The sequence below is a fragment of the Lagenorhynchus albirostris genome, chromosome 8 (assembly GCF_949774975.1).
Source record: "Lagenorhynchus albirostris chromosome 8, mLagAlb1.1, whole genome shotgun sequence".
Taxonomy (NCBI): domain Eukaryota; kingdom Metazoa; phylum Chordata; class Mammalia; order Artiodactyla; family Delphinidae; genus Lagenorhynchus; species Lagenorhynchus albirostris.
The window spans coordinates 15,452,047-15,474,573 of NC_083102.1; the positions used below are offsets into that span (position 1 = coordinate 15,452,047).

A 22,527-nucleotide genomic window follows, 5' to 3' on the forward strand; every position below is an offset into this window, starting at 1 on the left:
CACTCAACTCTGACTGATTATCACTGTTTTCTTATGTACCTTTCCTGAAATATTATGTTTGTAGCTATCCTCTCTTTTTCTGTAAATGGTAGCATACTAAGTACGCTGAACCCAGTGTTTTTTTAAGTTATATTTTTGAGATGGTTTTATATCAATACCTTATCAGTTTGCCTTATTCCTCTTAATGACTGCAGAGAATTCCTTTATTCAGGTGAATGATAATTTAAGTAATTAGTCCTATATTAACAAACATTTACATTGTTTTTAGTCTTAAAATTTTAGTGTACACTTTCAAGGATATCAGAGAACAGATTCCTAGAAGCATAATTGCTAAGTCAGTTAGGTTGGCATTTCAAATATTGGTGGATCTCTCCAAATTTCCCATCAGAGACTATACCAAACTCTACCAACAATTTGAGAAAGTGTTGGTTTTCCTGCCTCCTCAGCCAATACCATCTATTTTCAAATTGTTTATTCTAAAAAATGGCATCATATTATAGTTTAAAATTGAATTTATTTTAATTTTTAATTTAATTTTTTATTGAAGTATAGTTGATTTACAATGTTGTACCAATCTCTGCTGTACAGCAAAGTGACTCAGTTATACACGTATGACATTCTTTTTTAAAATATTTTTTTCCATTATGGTTTATCACCAGATATTGAATATAGTTCTCTGTGCTAAACAGTAGGACCTTGTTGTTTATCCATCCTATATATAATAGCTTGCATCTGCTAATCCCACATTCCCAGTCCTTCCCTCCCCCACCTCCCTCCCCCTGGCAACCACAAATCTGTTCTCTATGTCTGTGAGTCTGTTTCTGTTTTGTAGATAGGTTTACCTGTGCCATATTTTAGATTCCGCATATAAGTGGTATCACATGGTATTTGTCTTTCTCTTTCTGACTTACTTCACTTAGTATGATAATCTCCAGTTGCATCCATGTTGCTGCAAATGGCATTATAATATTTCATTCTTTTTTATGGCCGAGTAGTATTCTGTTGTATAAATATACCACATCTTCTTGATCCCTTCATCTGTTGATGGACATTTAGGTCGTTTCCATGTAGTTAGCTAGGCTAATATTAGGGATGGGAGGAACTCAGAAAAGGAGGCAGTGGACCCATGCATGCAAAGATGGGAGCAGAGAGAGCAGAGAGCATCTGGGACTGGTACACAGTCCGGTTCAGAGTGACACTATCAGGACAGGGCGGAGGGGAAGTGGGCAGGGCTGGCACAGCAGCCACTAATGTGGCCTTGAAAATCAGTGAAGGGGTTCATTGAACTTTGCCCTAACGACAATATGACGTCATTGGAAGACTTTTAGGTAGAGGAAAACATATCAGAAGTCTCTGGGGGGTTGAGCTAGAGAATTGATTGGAGGAGGGTACGGAGAGCTGTCCAGCAGGAAGGAGGAGTTAGGAAGCTGCCTAGTAATTCAGGTAAGATGACATTTCCTTGGTGTCATGATACACTAGGTCGTCACAGATGTCATTTAACATGACTGTTGAAGCACCTCATATGCCCATTCTCCTCTGAAAATGGAGCACGCTGCATGGGGGGTGGCGGGGGGCTGAGGGGTGAGGGGCAGAGACCTATAATCAGGCACCCTGGGTGTAATACCTGGTTCTGCCAATTTCTAGTTGCATAAGCCTGAGCAATGGGGAGCATACATTTGAGGGGTAGAGTAAAAAGCACAGAGATAGGCATGCAAAGTACTTAGCACAACATCCGTCATGTAAAAACCAGGGCTTAATAACCACTGGCTGTTTTTAAAATTACTTTTATTATTATTACCTTTCCTCACTCCACTCTGGAAATGCCCTGACCCTTGGCTTATTATAATGTACACATGCAGCAAATTACAGAATGAGGGAGTTGAGAGAGCTCTGAGGTATCTTATTCAATCTCCTAATTGTAGTCGTGAGAAAATAAAGGGGGGGGGGAATCAAGCGACTTGTTTGGGGTCAGCAACACCGACCTGAAATTCTTCCCTGGTCTGGTTCTCTCATTGCCTGTCCGTGTATTGAATACGTATGGATTTTGGTTACTACACTTAGCCTTCAGTATAAATCTTTCTCGTGTTTGTTGACAGCAGTGATTCTTGCGTGAAAATTCCTAATTTGGAAAACTATCTGTCTCACACACTTTGTTGCACAGGATTCAAACCTCATAGAGTTTTCAGTAACCTTAGAAACAAAAACAAGAGACCGGTGGACAATTAAATCTGCAGAGACGGCAAGCTTGGCTTTGTGTCGGCAGCGGGGTCCGCAGAGGTTGGAAGCCCCTCCTCGAGCGGGCCCTTCCTTTCCTTTCCGCTCTGCCGCGGCAGCGCCCAGCGCTCACGTCCTCACTTTGCGTCCTGGATTCTCTCAGTCTTTCTGCTTCTCTGAGGGGCCTGTGATCCGATTCAATCTATGAACAGCTGTTTAGGAAGATCTTTCTATGTGTAAGGAAGGCTCTGGGCTGGGGGATTCAGGGATGAAAGGGTCCCAGACCTCGCCCTGCGAGACGAGGTAGGCGCTTCGCCTGCATCTTAAACTGGACCTCCTCCTCATCCCTTAATTTACCCTGCTCACGAATTCTCTCCCAGGTTCGCCCCGACCACGCGCCCGCTGCATTCCCCCCGAGGTTTCCCACGTAGGGAGGCTTCTGCCAGGCTCCGGCTCTGCACGGTCGGGTAGCGGCGGTGGGGAGAATGCCGCCCTGGACTTCAGGCATCAGGGGACGGGGACCAAGGTGGGCGCTACCGCTCCCGGGCCGGCTGCCTGGGCAGGGCACCTCTCCCTTCCCGGTCTCCGCTTCCTCGTGTCTTAACCGGGGTGCGGCACGCTGTCCTCCGAATTTCCCTCCGGAGCTCTCCTCTCTTGCTGCCAGTGTCCGCAGGCCCCCAGCCCAGCGCCTCCTCATCACCTGCCCTCTGTCCGTCTCTCCGGCGACCCGACGCCTCAGGGCAGAGTTCAGGTTCGGCCCTGGCCGGTGCCCCCGATTTAGGAAAAGGCCAGGGGGGCGGGAGGGCGCGGGTTTGCAGCGGGGAGGGAGGGGCAGGCGGAGGGAGGTGGCCTCTGATTGGTCGGGGAGGGGGAGTGGAGGCACGGAGTTTCCCACAATGCCCCGGTGCGGGGCCGCCGCGGATGGATGCTGCGGGAAGGGGCTGCCATTTGCCGCCCCTGCCAGCGGCGCGCAGACCTGTTCGCTCTCCGGCGGTGGCGGCCGCCGTCAGCGCTGTTCGTCTGTCCGGCTTCTGCAGCGGCGCCGCCTCGGCTCCCTCCGCGGCCGCCGGAGCGGTCGCCATGAACCCCAGCTCCTCGGCGGCAGAGGAGAAGGGGGCAACGGGCGGCAGCAGCAGCAGCAGCGGAAGCGGCGCCGGGAGCTGCTGCCTGGGCGCCGAGGGCGGTGCGGACCCGAGGGGCGCGGGGGCAGCGGCGGCGGCTGGGGCCGCTGCCCTGGAAGAGCCCGGGGCCGCCGGCCCGAAAGAGAAGGACGAGGCGCTGGAGGAGAAGCTGCGGAACTTAACTTTCCGGAAGCAGGTCTCTTACAGGTAGGAACGCGAGCCCGGCAGCCGGGAGGCAGGTGCCGCCGCGGGGTGCGAGACCCTCTCTGCGCCCCCGAAAGGCGCTTCCTCGGACTTGGGGGCACCTGGCGCCCTCTCTCTCTCTCTGCCTCCCTCCCTCTCTCTCTTTCCTTCTCCCTCCCCCTTCTGGGCTATGTGTTCACTTCTCATCCCATCCTTCTGGGCTGGAGGGAAGCTACGTGCGCCAGGTTTCCCCCCCGGAACTGGAGAGAAGACTGAGTCCCTGAGGTCAGAACAACAACAGTAAAAATGCGTGCGTGTATGTGTGTGTGTGTGTGTGTGTGTGTGTGGGAGCGGGGTGCACACACACATATGCCAGGTTTTCTTGAGAGAAGTCCTCAAAGTTGTCCCTACGCCGGGGTCATCTTCAACCACTCCCCCTACCTTGCCGATTTTACTGGGTGAACCTTTGGCACTAACTTGATACTTGAGATCACGGACAGGCAGAAAAGAACAGCGTTCTATCCTGAAGAGAAATCCTTATGGAAGTTGAACCTGCATTGAAATATCCCATTAAGGAAGAGTCGTTGTGAATCTGTGTCTGTAGATACGCAACTGGTTCCGGAGGGTCACACGTACACGTGGTCTCTCCCTCTCTCCTGGGTGTGCCCAGAAGGACGACTTGGGAAGCCTGCTGGCGAGCAAGGGATGGGGGAGAGAATGGGGCCGTGCTTGCCCCTAGGATGGGTGTATTTACAAGACAAGGACAGTGTGGGGTAAATGGCCACCGAATGATGCCAAAAGACTACCCCAAATTGTGTCAGGATTCACGAATGAGAAATGAGGATCCAGTAGGTTCTCTCCTCCCCCCTGCCCCCCACCTTAAGGCAAGAATAAAGGTATTGATAGATTTGGAGGGTTTTGGAGACCCTTACTGCTTGTTAATTTTAAAAGTTGAGGTGATAAACAAGCACAGAATTACAAAGATGTGCACTTCCTTGGCCCTGGAGTATTTCTTGAAAAGGGGTCAGTAAAAGCATCTTTGTGACCCTCCTCATTTTAAGTTAGCAGTCCTTTCCAGAAGTGCTTATAAAGTTTTAAGCCTGTCACACCATGTGGTGTTATGTAAGCAAAAGCAGATGACAGTGGTGTGTGGGTTTGTGAGGGTGTGTGTTGTATTTCTGGGAGCATGTGTGTGAATCACCGGGATCCCCGTTGGCATTGCCTGGACTGGAGGCCCCGGTCACTAGGGCATGTGCTCTGTGTCTCAGTGTTGGCGCCTGACGACTCCGAAACGGCCTTCCTGGGGAGGGTGTTGCGCCCTCATCCCCCATGTGCGTTTTGTTCACTGTGCATTGAGGGAGTTTCCCACCTGACTTGCTCTTTTAGTTACTCATGTAGATCAGGATGAAATGGATGTTTCTCTTTATATTTTTGGTTTCTAAAAATAGACACGTGGTGGAGAGTGAGGTAGCTCTAGGGAGGTATGCTAGGACACAGGCAGTTCTACTTCTAAGCTATGATGGCCTGTCTGGCCCTTAGGGGACCAGGGGCTACATTCAGCCTAATTTAGGAACTGCGAGTTGGAAGGGACGGTTGATAAGGCAGAGCACATTGTGGGTCTGGGCTCCTGGGCCCAGAATCGTTCCTGTGTCGTTGGTATTCATCATCGTGACACCTCACTGGGTAGGGCTACAAAGCCAGAGTTTGCAAGGGAAAGCATTTCAGCTCGCTTCTTGGCAGGGGTCATTCCCTGAGCCTCTCTCTTGGAAATGAGTGCTCTGTGAGGCCATGGCTTTCTGGGTTGCATGCTCACACATGCATGTGTAAGGGTGTGCACACGCAAACATAGACATCGACCCAGAGACACGGTGTTTTTCTAGCAAAAGGATAACACCGCATCTGCCTTACAATCACAGAGGTGGATCCCACTTTGTGAACATCATTTCCTTTTAAATAAAGCTTTACAGTCCCCAATTCAGGAAGGCTCCTGCAACAGCATCACCTCAGGTGGCTGGTTAAAAATGCCCACCACCCCCCACTTACAAAATCAAGCTCTCTGTGGGTAGGAATTTTTAACAGTCTCCTCAGGCAATGCATAAGCACGCTAATATCTGAGGATTGCTGCTCTGCTCCTTGTTTCCAAAGGCTGAACAATTGATCTTTGAACTCATAAGCCATGCCCAGCCAAACAAGGCCAGGCAGTCCCAAAGTCAGAGAAAAGACAGCAGAAGGTAGGCATTTCATCTGGCACGTGTTTGTCCTGGGTAACCTGGAGAGTGTCTCCATTTTGATGATGATGATGATTTTTTTAGAGTCATGGTGAATGGCCTACCCATTCACCAGGGCAGCCATTTATGTTGGACTCTGTTGTAGCTGGGCCCGGCCATTTCGCTGGTGGGTTAAGGAATGGTCTGAAAGAAAAGAGCAGCTTTGGCTGGAGCTGGGCATTGGCTTCTCAGTGAGGACCACATCCCCTCACTTCTGGGGGGCACCTGAGGATGGCTTCTGGTGGAAGTTGATGGAGAGGGGTCAGGAAGACCTCACAGAATGGAATCTAAGTGAAGGGGTTGAGTTAGGGTGTGAAGTATGGCTGCTGTGTAAGGGGGATCATTTGAGGTGGGGAAGAAGAGATCTGCAGGTGGTCAAAAAAATCTTTTGAAGAACATGGGTATTTGCGGAATGACACTTGACAGGAGAGAAGAAGGGGGCTGGGGGAGATGGTGTGCGTGTGCGTGTGTGTGTGGGGGTCTCATCTGCTCCTTCTGTTGCTAAGGAACATATAAGCTAGGGTTTAAAAATAAATGAGGAGTGGGTGGGCATATGCAATGACTCCTGTCTTTTTAGGAACCAGAGCCCTTTACAGAAAACCTTTAAATAACCATTTCTGGAGGCAGATTATTCATTTTGCTCGACTTTTACTTTGTTAAGTAAAATAAACTCCTTTATATACCCCTCGATTTCCCCTCATTATCTTCTCTTTCTTTTTTGGGGAACCATTTTCCTCATGAGAATATTTCCTTTATTTCAGGTTCTGCTCCCCTAGAGCAAATAGTCTCCGTAGATTGTAAAGCTGAAGGTTTTAGAAGGCAGTGCAAGTGAGCTGGTACTTTTCTCTTAAAATTACTACTTCCTTTTTCTTTGCAAATTATGGTGCTGCAACAGATACATATGTGCCGATGACTATGTAATGTGTAGGAACTGTTTTTTTTTAACCACTGTAAGAATTCCCATTAAAATCAGTAAAATTTAAAAAAAGTCATTTAGAAACATGCAGGGGAGGGGAAGGAGAAGGTAGCTGATGTTCACTGTCTTCTGTGTACAGGCACTGCGCTAAGTATTCTTGCATGTTATATCTTATTTACTATTCAGTGACAGTTTTATGACGTGATTATGGTTATTTCCATTTTATAAATAAATGGACCTGAGGCTTAGACCTTGGGTAAGAGGCAGCTTTAAACCCAGATCTGACTCTAAATGACATTCTCTTTACACCCCATCATGCTTCCCTAACCATTCACTTCTGGCTCGAACTCTTCCCTTGGGTATCTGTTTGCATGGGTGTGTGCAGCGTAAGCTGTTCTTTGATCTCTTCCGTAATATATCACAGGTCATTATTTATTATCTCTTGTATACTTTTTTCTTTGGACCGTGTCCCTTTGGCCATATAATTTTAAGTAACTCCTCTACTCTTTCTGAGATAGAAATGAATATAAATTCATGATCACTAGAAAATATATTGCTTTTGCTTCTGAGAACAAAACCACCTGCATGGCACCTGCCATCTCTGTGAAGATACCCAGGTTAGAATTTTTTACGCCTTTTAATAAAAACTACACAGGAGTTGTGTAGGTGAACCTAGATCCAGGGAAGAGCTGGCCTGTCTGTACCTCTTTGAGCAGCACAGAATAAATGTTGAAGTGTGATTTTGTTTGTAAGGAGGACTGGACAGTTACCATTACTTATGAGTTAGTAATGCCTGTGCTTCAGTTTCTCTACTTATAAACCAGGATAGTAATACCAGACCTTCCTGAAAGGGAGTTTTTGGTGTGAGATAAAAGTAGCAGCAAGGAGCCTTTACTTCTTAGATTACGCTGCAAGCTAAAAAAGGGTCTATCACTCTTTACAGGTTGATAAGAACAAAGTATTTCCGTTTTGAGTATTATCCTGCAACACAAGATTGTGATTTTTAGGAAAGACTATTGGAATGTTGAAAGCCAAGTAGGAGAGCATGGACATTGTTCTTCCTTGTGTGAGAATCAATATTGTATGGGGGGAAGTTTTCTTTTCCTGAATATCAGTATGAAGCATCCTCCTTTGTAAATACTTTTATTTTATTTTTGAATTTTTTTGTCTGCTCTTTACACATTTGTTTGATATCTAGAGACTTCAGGATCAGATTAAAACCTTTGTTCTAGATTCTCTACCTACTGCCCCTGGACTAGAGTTTCCTCTCTGTGAATGGAAGTTGAGTTGAGGAAAGAAGACAGGTTCTCTTGTCCAAGCCTGCCTGGAATAGTGCTTCTGGAAGACAGAGCTGCGGGCTGGAAATGAGAAGTGCTGGTGGTCACCCCCTCCCTGGGTGAAACCATATCCCTGGATGGGGAGCAAGGTGGAAAGGCAGCCCTGCCTTCTTGGTGGCATGTGCCTGGAGAAGACCTTCCTTCACACTGAGCTGGGGAAAGGAGGTTTTTAAAAATTTGGCTTTTGGAGGTGTCAGCGCAGCCATTTCTTACTAGGCACTCTGATCTAAAGTGCTGGGTGTGAGGCCTCAGCATGAAGCACCTTGTGAACAAGTGAAACTAGACAAAGCACAAAGGAAAAGGAAAAAAAAGCAAGCTGCAAACCCTCTGAAACAAATGCCTCTGCACCTCTAGCTCTTGTGGAGGTTGGCATCTTCAGTGGAGTCTCCTATTGAAGGGGGACCTTCAAGATGGCGGAGGAGTAAGACACGGAGGTCGCTTTCCTACCCACAGATACATCAGAAATACATCTACATGTGGAACAGCTCCTACAGAGCAGCTACTGAACATTGGCAGAAGACCTCAGACTTCCCAAAAGGCAAGAAAATCCCCACATACCTGGCCATGTGGCTGATAGGGTCTTGGTGCTCCAGCTGGGTGTCAGGCCTGAGCCTCTGAGGTGGGAGAGCTGAGTTCAGGACACTGGTCCACCAGAGACCTCCTGGCCCCACACAATATCAGTTGGCAAGAGCTCTCCCAGAGATCTCTGTCTCAACGCTAACACCCAGCTCCGCCCAATGGCCAGCAAGCTCCAGTGCTGGATGGCCCGTGCCAAACAATGAGCAAGACAGGAACACAACTCCACCCATTAGCAAAAAGCCTGCCTAAAATCATACTAAGTTCACAGACACCCCAAAACACACCACCAGATGTGGCACTGTCCACCAGAAAGACAACATCCAGCCCCACCCACCAGAACACAGGCACCAGTCCCCTCCACCAGGAAGCCTACACAAGCCACTGAACCAACCTTACCCACTGGGGTCAGACACCAAAAACAATGGGAACTACGAATCTGCAGCCTGTGAAAAGGAGACTCCAAACACAGTAACTTAAACAAAATGAGAGGGCAAAGAAATATGCAGCAGATGAAAGAGCAAGGTTAAAAACCCACCAGACCAAACAAATGAAGAGGAAATAGTCAGTCTACCTGAAAAAGAATTCAGAGTAATGATAATAAAGATGATCCAAAATCTTGGAAATAGAATGGAGAAAATACAAGAAACATTTAACATGGACCTAGAAGAACTAAAGAGCAAACAAACAATGATGAACAATACAATAAATGAAATTAAAAATTCTCTAAGGGCTTCCCTGGTGGCGCAGTGGTTGAGAGTCTGCCTGCTGACGCAGGGGACATGGGTTTGTGCCCCGGTCTGGGAAGATCCCACATGCTGCGGAGCGGCTGGGCCCGTGAGCCATGGCCGCTGAGTCTGCGCATCCGGAGCCTGTGCTCCACAATGGGAGAGGCCACAGCAGTGAGAGGCCCACATACCGAAAAAAAAAAAAATCCCTAGAAGGAATCAATAGCACAATAACTGAGGCAGAAGGACGGATAAGTGACCTGGAAGACAAAATAGTGGAAATAACTATGCAGAGCAGCATAAAGAAAAAAGAATGAAAAGACTTGAGGACAGTCTCAGAGACCTCTGGGACAACATTAAATGTACCAACATTTGAATTATAAGGGTCCCAGAAGAAGAAGAGAAAAAGGAAGGGTCTGAGAAAATATTTGAAGAGATTATAGTTGAAAACTTCCCTAACGTGGGAAAGGAAATAGTCAATCAAGTCCAGGAAGTGCAGAGAGTCCTATACAGGATAAATCCAAGGATAAACATGCCAAGACACATATTAATCAAACTATCAAAATTAAATACAAAGAAAAAATATTAAAAGCAGCAAGGGAAAAGCAACAAATAACATACAAGGGAACCCCCATAAGGTTAACAGCTGATCTTTCAGCAGAAACTCTGCAAGCCAGAAGGGAGTGACAGGACATATTTAAAATGATGAAAGGGAAAAAACTACAACCAAGATTACTCTACCCAGCAAGGATCTCATTCAGATTTGACAAAGAAATTAAAACCTTTACAGACAAGCAAAAGTTAAGAGAGTTCAACACCACCAAATCAGCTTTATAGCAAACACTAAAGGAACTTCTCTAGGCAGGAAATACAAGAGAAGGAAAAGACCTACAAAAACAAACCCAAAACAATTAAGAAAATGGTAATAGGAACATACGTATCGATAACTACCTTAAATGTAAATGGATTAAATGCTCCAACCAAAATACATAGATTGGCTGAATGGTTACAAAAACAAGACCCATATATATGCTGTCTACAAGAGACTCACTTCAGACCTAGAGACACATACAGACTGAAAGTGAGGGGATGGAAAAAGATATTCCATGCAAATGGAAATCAAAAGAAAGCTGGAGTAGCAATTCTATATCAGACAAAATAGACTTTAAAATAAAGACTATTACAGGAGACAAAGAAGGACACTAAATAATGATCAAGGGATCAATCCAAGAAGGAGATATAACAATTGTAAATATTTATGCACCCAACATAGGAGCACCTCAATACATAAGGCAAATGCTAATAGCCATAAAAGGGGTAATTGACAGTAACACAATAATAGTAGGGGACTTTAACACCCCACTTTTACCAATGAGCAGATCATCCAAAATGAAAGTAAGTAAGGAAATGTAAGGTTTAAATGACACATTAGACAAGATGGACTTAATTGATATTTATAGGGACATTCCATTCCAAAAACAACAGAATACACTTTCTTCTCAAGTGCTCATGGAACATTCCCTGGGATAGACCATATCTTGGGTCACAAATGAAGCCTTCGTAAATTTAAGAAATTGAAATCGTATCAAGTGTCTTTTCCGACCACAACGTTATGAGACTATATATCAATTACAGGACAAAAAAATGTAAAAAATACAAATACATAGAGGCTAAACAATACACTACTAAATAACCAACAGATCACTGAAGAAATCAAAGAGGAAATAAAAAAATACCTAGAAACAAATGACATTGAAAACACAATGACCCAAAACCTATGGGATGCAACAAAAGCACTTCTAAGAGGGAAGTTTATAGGAATACAATCCTACCTCAAGAAGCAAGAAAAATCTCAAATAACCTAACCTTACACCTAAAGCAATGAGAGAAAGAAGAAGAAGAACAACAAAAACCCCACAGTTAGCAGAAAGAAAGAAATCATAAAGATTAGATCAGAAATAAATGAGAAAGAAATGAAGGAAACGATAGCACAGATCAATAAAACTAAAAGCTGGTTCTTTGAGAAGATAAACAAAATAGATAAACCATAGCCACACTCATCAAGAAAAAAAGGGAGAAGACTCAAATCAACAGAATTAGAAATGAAAAAGGAGAAGTAACACCTGCCACTGCAGAAATACAAAGGATCTGGAGAGATTACTGTAAGCAACTGTATGCCAATAAAATGGACAACCTGGAAGAAATGGACAAATTCTTAGAAAAGCACAACCTTCCAAGACTGAACAGGAAGAAATAGAAAATATAAACAGACCAGTCACAAGCACTGAAATGGAAACTGTGTTTAAAATCTTCCAACAAACAAAAGCTCAAGACCAGATGGCTTCACAGGTGAATTCTATCAAACATTTAGAGCAGAGCTAACACCCATCCTCTCAAACTCTTCCAAAATATAGCAGAGGGAGGAACACTCCCAAACTCATTCTACAAGGCCACCATCACCCTGATACCAAAACCAGACAAAGATGTCACAAAAAAAGAAAACGACAGACCAATATCACTGATGAACATAGATGCAAAAATCCTCAACAAAATACTAGCAAACAGAATCCAACAGCACATTAAAAGGATCATACACCATGATCAAGTGGGGTTTATCCCAGGAATGCAAGGATTCTTTAATATATGCAAATCAATCAACATGATACATCATATTAACAAACTGAAGGGGAAAAACCATATGATGATCTCAGTAGATGCAGAAAAAGCTTTTGACAAAATTCAACACACATTTATCATAAAAACTCTCCAGAAAGGAGGCATATAGGGAACCTACCTCAACATAATAAAGGTCATATATGATAAACCCACAGCCAACATCATTCTCAGTGGTGAAAAACTGACACCAATTCCTCTAAGATCAGGAAAAAGACAGGGTTGCCCATCCTCACCACTATTATGCAACATAGTTTTGGAAGTTTTAGCCACAGCAATCAGAGAAGAATAAGAAATAAAAAGGACTCCAAATCAGAAAAGAAGAAGTAAAACTGTTGCTGTTTGCAGATGACATACTATACATAGAGAATCCTAAAGATGCTACCAGAAAACTACTAGAGCTAATCAGTGAATTTGGTAAAGTAGCAGGATACAAAATTAATGCACAGACATCTCTTGCATTCCTATGCACTAATGATGAAAAATCTGAAAGAGAAATTAAGGAAACACTCCCATTTACCATTGCAACAAAAAGAATAAAATACCTAGGAATAAATCTACCTAAGGAGACAAAAGACCTGTATGCAGAAAACTATAAGACACTGAGGAAAGAAATTAAAGATGTTCAAACAGATGGAGAGATATACCATGTTCTTGGATTGGAAGAATCAACATTGTGAAAATGACTCTACTACCCCAAGCAATCTACAGATTCAGTGCAATCACTATCAAACTACCAATGGCATTTTTCACAGAACTAGAACAAAAAAATTTCACAATCTGTATGGAAACACAAAAGTCCCTGAATAGCCAAAGCAATCTTGAGAAAGAAAAACGGAGCTGGAGGAATCAGGCTCCCTGACTTCAGACTATACTACAAAGCTACAGTAATCAAGACAATATGGTACTGGCACAAAAACAGAACTATAGATCAATGGAACAGGATAGAAAGCCCACAGATAAACCCATGCACGTATGGTCACCTTATCTTTGGTAAAGGAGGCAAGGATATAAAATGGAGAAAAGACAGTTTCTTCAATAAGTGTTGCTGGGAAAACTGGACAGGTACATGTAAAAGAATGAAATTAGAACACTTCCTAACACCATACACAAAAATAAACTCAAAATGGATTAAAGACCTAAATGTAAGGCTAGACACTATAAAACTCTTAGAGGAAAACATAGGCAGAACACTCTTTGACATAAATCACTGCAAGATCCTTTGTGACCCACCTCCTAGAGAAACGGAAATAAAAACAAAAATAAACAAATGGAACCTAATGAAACTTAAAAGCTTTTGCACAGCAAAGGAAACCATAAACAAGATGAAAAGACAACCCTCAGAATGGGAGAAAATATTTGCAGACGAAGCAAGTGACAAAGGATTAATCTCCAAAATATACAAGCAGTTCATGCAACTCAATATAAAAAAGTAAACAACCCAATCCAAAAATGGGTAGAAGACCTACATAGACATTTCTCCGTAGAAGATATACAGATTGCCAACATACCTATGAAAGCATGCTCAACATCACTAATTATTAGAGAAACGTAAATCAAAACTACAATGAGGTATTACCTCACACCAGTCAGAATGGCCATCATCAAAAAATCTACAAACAACAAATGCTGGAGAGGGTGTGGAGAAAAGGTAACCCACTTGCATTGTTGGTGGGAATGTAAATTGATACAGCCACTATGGAGAACAGTATGGAGGTTCCTTAAAAAACTAAAAATAGAACTACCATATGACCCAGCAATCCCACTACTGGGCATATATCCTGAGAAAACCATAATTCAAAAAGAGTCATGTACCACAATATTCATTGCAGCACTATTTACAATAGCCAGGACATGGAAGCAACCTTAGCGCCCATCAACAGATGAATGGATAAAGAAGATGTGGCACATATATACAATGGAATATTACTCAGACATAAAAAGAAATGAAATTGAGTTATCTGTAGTGAAGTGGATGGACCTAGAGTCTGTCATACAGAGTGAAGTAAGTCAGAAAGAGAAAAACAAATACTGTATGCTAACACATATGAATGGAATCTAAAAGAAAGAAATGGTTCTGATGAACCTAGGGGCAGGACAGGAATAAAGATGCAGACGTAGAGAATGGACTTGAGGACACGGGGAGGGGGAAGGCTAAGCTGGGACAAAGTGAGAGAGTGGCATGGACATATATACACCACCAAATGTAAAATAGATAACTAATGAGAAGCAGCCACATAGCACAGGGAGATCAGCTCGGTGCTTTGTGACCACCTAGAGGGGTGGGATAGGGAGGGTGGGAGGGAGACTCAAGAGGGAGGGGATATGGGGATATATGTATACGTATAGCTGATTCACTTTGTTATAAAGCAGAAACTAACACACCATTGTAAAGCAATTATACTCCAATAAAGATGTTAAAAAAAAACCCCAAAACTTGGTTCCAGTTTACTGTTTCCTTCCTCAGTAATTACTTAGGACTTGGCTAAGTGTACACTTCCTCCATCAAGACACACCCCAGGCAAGATTGCACTCGAACTACTGTCCAGAGTCCTTAATCTGCTCTAATTGATCTTTTAGGGCTCGGTTTTCACATGGGAGAGTGACAGCACTGTGTTCTGTGGCCTCAAGGGATGATGAAGTTGATGGGAGCTTTGTTGGTGTTCATTTCTGCTATGGCAACAGCAGCATTGCCTCATAGGGTCAGATTCAGTTAGACTAGAACTAGCTCTTTGGAACTCTACTTTCTAATCTGAGAAAATGAGGACTCCTGGTGAGGACCCAGGCTAGCTGCACCTTCCAGACTTTTCTGGACTGGGATCTGGGATACACATTCCTTACCCAACCTTGAGGTGTCCTTGAAGTGGGTTCAGAAGCCCTCACTCTGAGACTGGAAACATGTGGCAGGACCGTTGCCTACATGTTGGGCTGTGACATTTGCTTTCTTATGCAGTGTTATATTGGTAACATTGATCCTAATTATTTTTTCTGAGACCCTATAACTGTCGTTTTAGGACGGTAGTTACTGCATTAATGGTGGTATATGAATGGATAGCTCGGGGAAGAAGGTAAGGAGCAAAGCAAAATCTACGCTGTGGGCTTCCCTGGTGGCGCAGTGGTTGGGAGTCCGCCTGCCGATGCAGGGGACACGGGTTCGTGCCCCGGTCTGGGAAGATCCCACGTGCTGCGGAGCGGCTGGGCCCGTGAGCCACGACCGCTGAGCCTGCGTGTCCGGAGCCTGTGCTCCGCAACGGGAGAGGCCACAACAGTGAGAGGCCCACGTACCGCAAAAAAAACAAAACAAAACAAAAAATCTAAGTTGTTAGGCTTTTTATGTTTCTTTGAGGTTGAATTTGCTTGAAATCACTATAAAAATGGGCAAATTTCAAATGGTTGGAAGTGGTTGGAATTGTTTGAACTGGCTGGAATGTTGGGCCTGTTACAAGGCATAACAAACCCTTGCAATATAGAAGATTAAAGAAAGAAAAACGCCAAGTTAGGTCTGTTTGCCCATAACGCTCCCATAACTCATCCCTGGCTTGTTCATCCGGCAAACTCCTCCTTAGGCTTGAACTCAAAAGGGTCCACTTTTTGTGGTAGGTGGTTGGTCCTCTCCTGTCCTCACATGATGCTTTTAAACAGCTGTGTTAGGACTGAATTGTAATTTTATCTCCTGGGAATTAGACTAGGATTTGAACCTGGCACGTTCTAGCGGATCTTGGGAATGTTATGTCACCCCTTTGAGGCTCACGTGGTAATAGTAATACCTCTCTTAGAGGTTTGTTAGAATTAAATGAGTTACTTTAGGTAGAGAACTCGGCACAGTGCCTTGCACAGAGTTAACTTTAAATGTCGTACGCTTCCCTGCTAAGTTGTTAGCTCCTTGGAGGACAAAAATTGCACCTTATCATTTGAATCTCTGAATCCTGTTCTTATTGCTCAGTAGGTGTTGGATAAATATTTATTGAATGAATGAATTTAATTGCCTTCTTTAAATAAACTACTATGTTATGCGTTCCCTGTCCATCTCAGCTGTGATTTTTCCTTTTTACTCAGAGAAAGGTCTGCGTTTCTCTCATTTACACTTTGTCCAGCGGCTCAGGACTGTTTCTGTTTACAACTTCCTGTGTGAGTACCTGCGCCAGCCATCTGGCCAGCTATTGGAGGCTGGAGACGGGTGGCAGCATCTCTTGCTTAACCAGCTGTTTGCAGCTTGTCAAAGAAAAGGCCTTAATTTGCCTTCTGAGTAGCACTAATTAGCTCTCCAGCTCTCTGTCTGTCTCATCCTTTTCCAAGGGGCATCATTGATTTTCTCCTCAGGGAATGTTCTGTTGACTTGTCCTTCTGCGAGTAGAACTCAGAACGTGCAGAAAGATGGCTGCCCTGTGTTCCCGGAATCTGCCCTGACCGTGGTCCAGCCACGCAGAGGTTACCCCCGTGACCTCTGTTCCGTATTGTTACTTCACTCATTCTCTCCTTCCGACTCACCTGACTGACTGCTGTGGAAAAGCTATTTTAGGAAGAATTCCTCCGTCAACTTCGTGACTCTAAACTAAACCTTTGTTTTGTTTTTAACTTGTTTAATAACGAAGTCTTTGAAAATGTGCGAGGTACTTTTTTTTTTTTTATGTTGGGGGTAGGAGTTTATTAATTTATTTATTTTTGCTGTGTTGGGTCTTCGTTTCTGTGCGAGGGCTTTCTCTAGTTGTGGCAAGTGGGGGCCACTCTTCATCGCGGTGCGCGGCCCTCTCACTATCCCGGACGGCCTCTCTTGTTGCGGAGCACAGGCTCCAGTCGCGCAGGCTCAGTACTTGTGGCTCACGGGCCCAGTCGCTCCGCGGCATGTGGGATCCTCCCAGACCAGGGCTCGAACCCGTGTCCCCTGCGTTAGCAGGCAGACTCTCAACCACTAGCACCACCAGGGAAGCCCCGCCAGCTACTTTTTATTCACGTAACATATAAAAGCCCCTGAAGAACGGCTGATGGGTTTCCTGACATCCGTAGGGTTCAGAGAGGTGGCACGAGCACTGTCTGGGTAATTTTAGAAAAAATCAACCCATCAGGGCTGTGTGCATTGGCTGAGGGAGGGAGCTGTGGTTGGGTAGAGGTGGGAAGAAGGCTAATTTTAATGTTTAATTTTGCAGATTAATTTTAATGTTTTTTCCTTCCAGCCCTGAGGTTTTGTGAGCCTTTGAAATGGAGCAAGTACCGTTTTTGAAAGGCAGCGGCTTTTAGAGGGGGACTTGGAGAGTTCTGGGGCCTAACGTCCATGGGTTTTGCTCAAGTGGAGAATGGCCTTCAGATTTTCAGACTCATAAATAAGGAACCAATTCTAAGTTAAGCTATAATAGTAACGGTCTGGCTTTTGTTGGATGGAGGGGGAAACATTCAAAGCTTAAAACAGTAATAATTAAACCACAATCAATCTTACCGTTCTTACTCTTCAATTCTATGAGAGGCAGAGTAGAGTAGTGGCTAAGAGCCCCGGTTCTGGAGCCCTACCTCTTGGGTTCAGTTCTCCACCTCTGCCTGCTGTGGGACCATGGGCAAGTTACTTAACGCCTCTATGCCGTAGTTTCCCTGTCTAACGGTAAAGACAATAGTGCCTACCTTGTATGATTGTTTGAAGGTTGACACTGATAAGGCTCCCTGTCACAAAGTAGGTGCTGTGAGTGTGTTTGTTAGGGTGGTATCATCCATACTTAAGCCCAGTTAAGGAGCAGATTTCGTTTTTTTATTCTTTCTTTTTTTATAAATTTATTTATTTATTTATTATTTTTGGCTGTGTCGGGTCTTCGTTGCTGCGCGCGGGCTTTCTCTGGTCGCGGTGAGCAGGGGCTACTCTTCGTTGCGGTGCACAGGCTTCTCATTGTGGTGGCTTCTCTTGTTGTGGAGCACGGGCTCTAGGGGCATGGACTTCAGTAGTTGTGGCACGTGGGCTCGGTAGTTGTGGCTCACAGGCTTAGCTGTTCCGCGGCATGTGGGGTCGTCCCAGATCAGGGCTCGACCCCGTGTCTCCTGCACTGGCAGGTGGATTCTTAACCACTGCGCCACCAGGGAACTCCCCGTTTTTTTAATCTTCAAAATATTGAACATTCATCAAATGTCGGTAGCTAGTGATACAGTTATTCAGATTATATGAAAATGAGATAGATATACACTTAGGAAATTTAATTTACAGGCTTGGCATTCATTAAGGTATAGAATATGTACTTTTCCTTTCACGGTTTATTAAAAACTAGTTCACTTGTACTAGAGGATGCGAAGAGGAGAAAGCTCCTCCCGAGTGCTCTGGAAATCGGATCAGGCAGAAGGCCAAGGTCGCAGAAGACAGGCGCAGTGAGCAGAGGAATCAGGGAGCAGCGGCCCACAGCCCAGCTGGTCGGCTGGGAGCAGGAAGCCAGACGTGGAAGGCTGGGGAACGAGGGTCTCAGAGCTTCCCAGTGTCAGGAATAGACAAGTAGATAAAGCCAGAGGTACTAGAAATAGAGTTGTCACCAGGGACCCCAGGAAAGATGTTATTTGTCTTCTGGCCTGGCTGGATGATGTCTTCTTTGTATGTGCAGACAATGGCTGGCTGCAGTGTCCCGGCAATCAGAGAAAAAAGCTCCTAGATGCTACCTGTCCTGGATTATTTCAGAAATGGAAGGCTCAGCTTCTGGGGTGTGCTATCGGTTATCTCAGCCAGACCAAACAACATATTTTATTTTTTTTAATTTTAGAAGATTATTCAATATTTGTTGAGCAAATAAAACTGGCTCAGGACTGTGAAGTAAGCATTGAGGAAGTGAATCCATTTTTTTTCTTCAAAAGGCAAAGATGGGGCAGTTTGGTTGCTTTTGTGTATCATGTAGATCTTCGGGAAATAGCCAGAAAAAAGACTTCTTGCAAGGTCCAAAGAGCATTTTAAAATGTGTCATTGCTTTGTACATAAGATGTCAAAATTCTACGGAAAAAATAATTTTTGTTTTAAAAACACTTGAAAGCAATTTATTTAAAGATTTTTAAAAAAAGGAGCTTTACAGAAGCTTAACTGGAAGCAGTTGGAAAGGTTCCGTGTATCACTTGGAGACAAACTTCTGGAAAATTCTTCAAATTGAAAGGACTTTGTTCTTATCATTGTACTATGTACATGACAGGGTTTCAGGCAATCTCTCAGACAGAGAGCACTTCCTTTAGAGGTTTTTAAGAAGACAGCCTGATTTAAAACAGTTTCTTCCTTTTAAATTGGCCCCCTCTCAACCAGTAAGCTGTAGTGTATTTTTGTTTCTCTCCAGTGGAAGCACCGTCTTCAGCACCTGAAGTTAGACAGGAAGCAGAAGAACCTTGAACCCCAAAAGCTGCAGAGCATGGTCTTCCTGGGCAGAGTGAACACCCACGGGGCCACCTACCTTCCCAATGCACCCTGCCTTTCCTCCCAATGACCAAAAAGCAGCAGACATCACTGTTCTCACCCTTCCCAGTAGCCACTGGTAGACTGTTCCCTGAGACTGCAAAGGCAGCCTGTGTACTTCCAGAGTTCTTTTGAAGTGCAGCTAAGAGAAGGAAAAAGCTTTTCTTGGTTCAAATTGGACAGCAAGTGTTAATTTACTTACCTACCTACTTGTGTGAATATTAATTAGTACAAGTTACTGATTTTATGAAATGCTTAATCTGTGTCGAGAGCTATTAAACATTTTATATATAGTATTTCATTTAACCCTCAATTGAGTAGGAACTATTATTATTTCCATTTTACAGATAAGGACATTAGGGCTTAGACTTTAAGCAACTTGCCTGAGGTCACAAAGCCAGTTAAATGGCAAAGTTTAGATCTATGCCCATATTTGCTTATTGCCTCCCTAATACAGTTTTTCACTTTGGTTCTTCTTCACCCTTTTCCATTTCCTGTGTGCAAATAGCCATATTTCTACCATCTGGTAGTTTATTAGACCAAAGTCCCTTGAGAGGAGAGAGCTGTGTGTTTCATCGTAGTGGGCCCAGGCAGTCCTAACACAGGACAGAGAGAAAGGTTGATTGGCTTTACAAAGGTTGATTGGCTAAGAAAACAAGAATTCCTTCCCTGTTCAAGCATAGACTCAGCCCTGTGAATAGCTACATGCTACTGGCAATTGTAAGGAGGCCAAGACAGAGCTTTCCTTGGTGGTTCTTTTTAAAACTATATGAAGTTTCCATTGTATGAATGGGGGAATAAATCCAGTTTTCTGAGGCCAGGAAATGATTTGCAGGGATTATAGCCTGGTACTCATGGATTCCAATTCCACCTCCAGTACAAGACCTTATGAGTTCTTATAATCAGAGTGGAAGTTGAAGGGAGGTAGGTAATAGTTCAGTGACTTGGGGTCCAGTGAAGAAGTTAGGAACAATTTATGTGCACTTTGTGTGGCTGAAATGGCATAGTAGGTACTTTTTTTTTTTTTTAAATATTCTAAGAAGAGTTGAGTCTTTCTCCTTTAACTGAAGGGCCTATTCAGGCTTCAGGTACTTGGAATATAAGTTTTTCCATAACAGCATGTTTTAGAATTCATAAATATATTCGTGTGTGTAGTTATAGACACCTAGAAAGTTCCAAAGGATCATTTAAAAAACCTGAGTCATTCTTTCACATTTGAAGAAAACCTTCAGAATTTCTTAGCAAAATAAATCTCTAGTTCAAAAATAAACGTCAAAGCTATTTAAAGATTAAAACAGAAGCTTTCTATGAGCCAGTGCAGAATTATAACAAAATCTAAGGGAATTTATTTTTTTAAAGAAAACAGATTTCTTAAATTGTTAATACTGACTAAATTTAGCTACTTATAATAAAAAATGTGTTTGGTGCTTTTAGAGCTTTACCATTTATGAATTGCTTTCACATGATTGATCTAATTTTACCCTCAAAACAGGTAGAGTGGTAGAGCAGGTGTTGTTTTCATAGACCGTGTACAGTACAGGAAACAGCCATGACCACTAGGTGCCTGCCCCACGGTCACATGCCAGTGACGGGGCATTGCCAGACTTAGTCTAGTTTTTGGATTTGAAGTCCCACGTTCCCTTCACTTCAGTGCCCTGCCTCCTTGCACTGCTCTTTGGGAAGAGAGTTCTCAACACTTCCGTCCTGTTCATTTTGCTTACTTGAACTTCTCTCAGTTGTTCACCACGATGAACAAAGTTGGAATACACCACTGGCTGGCATACCAGGTCCATATCGCATTGACGAGGATGATGACCTAATTATCACCCTCATGATTCTGTTTACATGAAAACCGTACAGTGGCACCACCAGCATGATGCTAGATGTTTAGTACTCCTCCTACGGGGGGGAAAAGAAAAGAAGATTTTTGCATTAGTTGCTAAACAGCAGCCATTTCACTGTAAAGGAGATTCGGCTCAAGGAATGACATAGGTATTCCCAGAATAGCATTTCATTTTTATAGCAACTGCACTTCGTGTCTCCATATAGCATATGCTCCTGTGGCTCAGTGATTTTAGGAGAAGAAACAGGTGCCTCGACACATTTGTTGAATATATGGAGAAAATTCAATGTAGCTGATCACCTAATAGCCACACTCCCACGTTCTGTGACTAAGAGTGGGCAGCAGTTTTCAGGATTTGGAAGCACTGCCGAACAGGTATGTTTTTTGAGGCTGTGTCTGACGTGAAGCGGTAACATCTTGATGGAATACTCCGGCTAGTTGTGAATTCTGTTTTTTGAAGTAATATGTGGCATGACGCGAAATTCGCTTGCAGCCAAGGAGTCGGATTGTGGCCAAGATTGCACTGTATTGAGATTTCGCAGGCGACTCAAGGCTCTTACAATGAAGACAAAAGTCAAATGATAGGTTTTCGTTGCTTTAAACTCTTCAGTATTTTCTAAATTTTCCACAATCGCCGTGTATTCCATTTGTAATAAGAATAAATGTTTTTAATAAAAACATAAAAAATGAAGACAAAAGAAAGTACTGTATAAGGCTAGCACAAGTCATGGAGTTTAACAGGAAGAAGGGTCGGGGTATTAGAGGGAAATATGTATTTAATGTCCCTATAAGTGTGTATGTAAAAGGGGAGATGTCGGAGTACAAAGCTGGCAGGTGATCTGTTTTTTTTTAGTTGCACTGTCATTAATTTTTTTTTTTTTTTTTTTTTTTTTTTTGCGGTACGCGGGCCTCTCACCATTGTGGCCTCTCCCGTTGCAGAGCACAGGCTACAGACGCACAGGCTCAGCGGCCATGGCTCACGGGCTCAGCCGCTCCGCGGCATGTGGGATCTTCCCGGACCGGGGCACGAACCCGTGTCCCCTGCATCGGCAGGCGGACTCTCAACCACTGCGCCACCAGGGAAGCCCTGTCATTAATTTTGAAGGCTGCATGATCCACGTGTGGGAGCTCAGGGTCCTGCCTTTCCAGGCGTTTCCGCCATCTCTGTTCTAGCTTAGACAGACTGTGGTGAAACTTGTATGTATCTAGACAAGTATCTTGTCTCCAGAGAGCAAACTTTGTTGTTTTCTAAGAGTGCACTGCACACCATCACCCC

The 22,527-nt window shown here is 43.9% G+C and overlaps 1 protein-coding gene across 2 annotated transcripts in view; it reads left to right on the forward strand.

Moving 5' to 3' along the window:
* The first annotated feature begins 3,135 nt into the window (after positions 1 to 3,135).
* DGKI (diacylglycerol kinase iota) overlaps positions 3,136 to 22,527 on the forward strand; it is a 447,808-nt gene continuing 428,416 nt past the window's right edge. For both annotated transcript variants that reach the window (XM_060155951.1, XM_060155952.1), the window contains exon 1: positions 3,136 to 3,542. In XM_060155951.1, coding sequence (XP_060011934.1) covers positions 3,136 to 3,542 — 407 coding nt within the window. The remainder of the gene's footprint in view (positions 3,543 to 22,527) is intronic.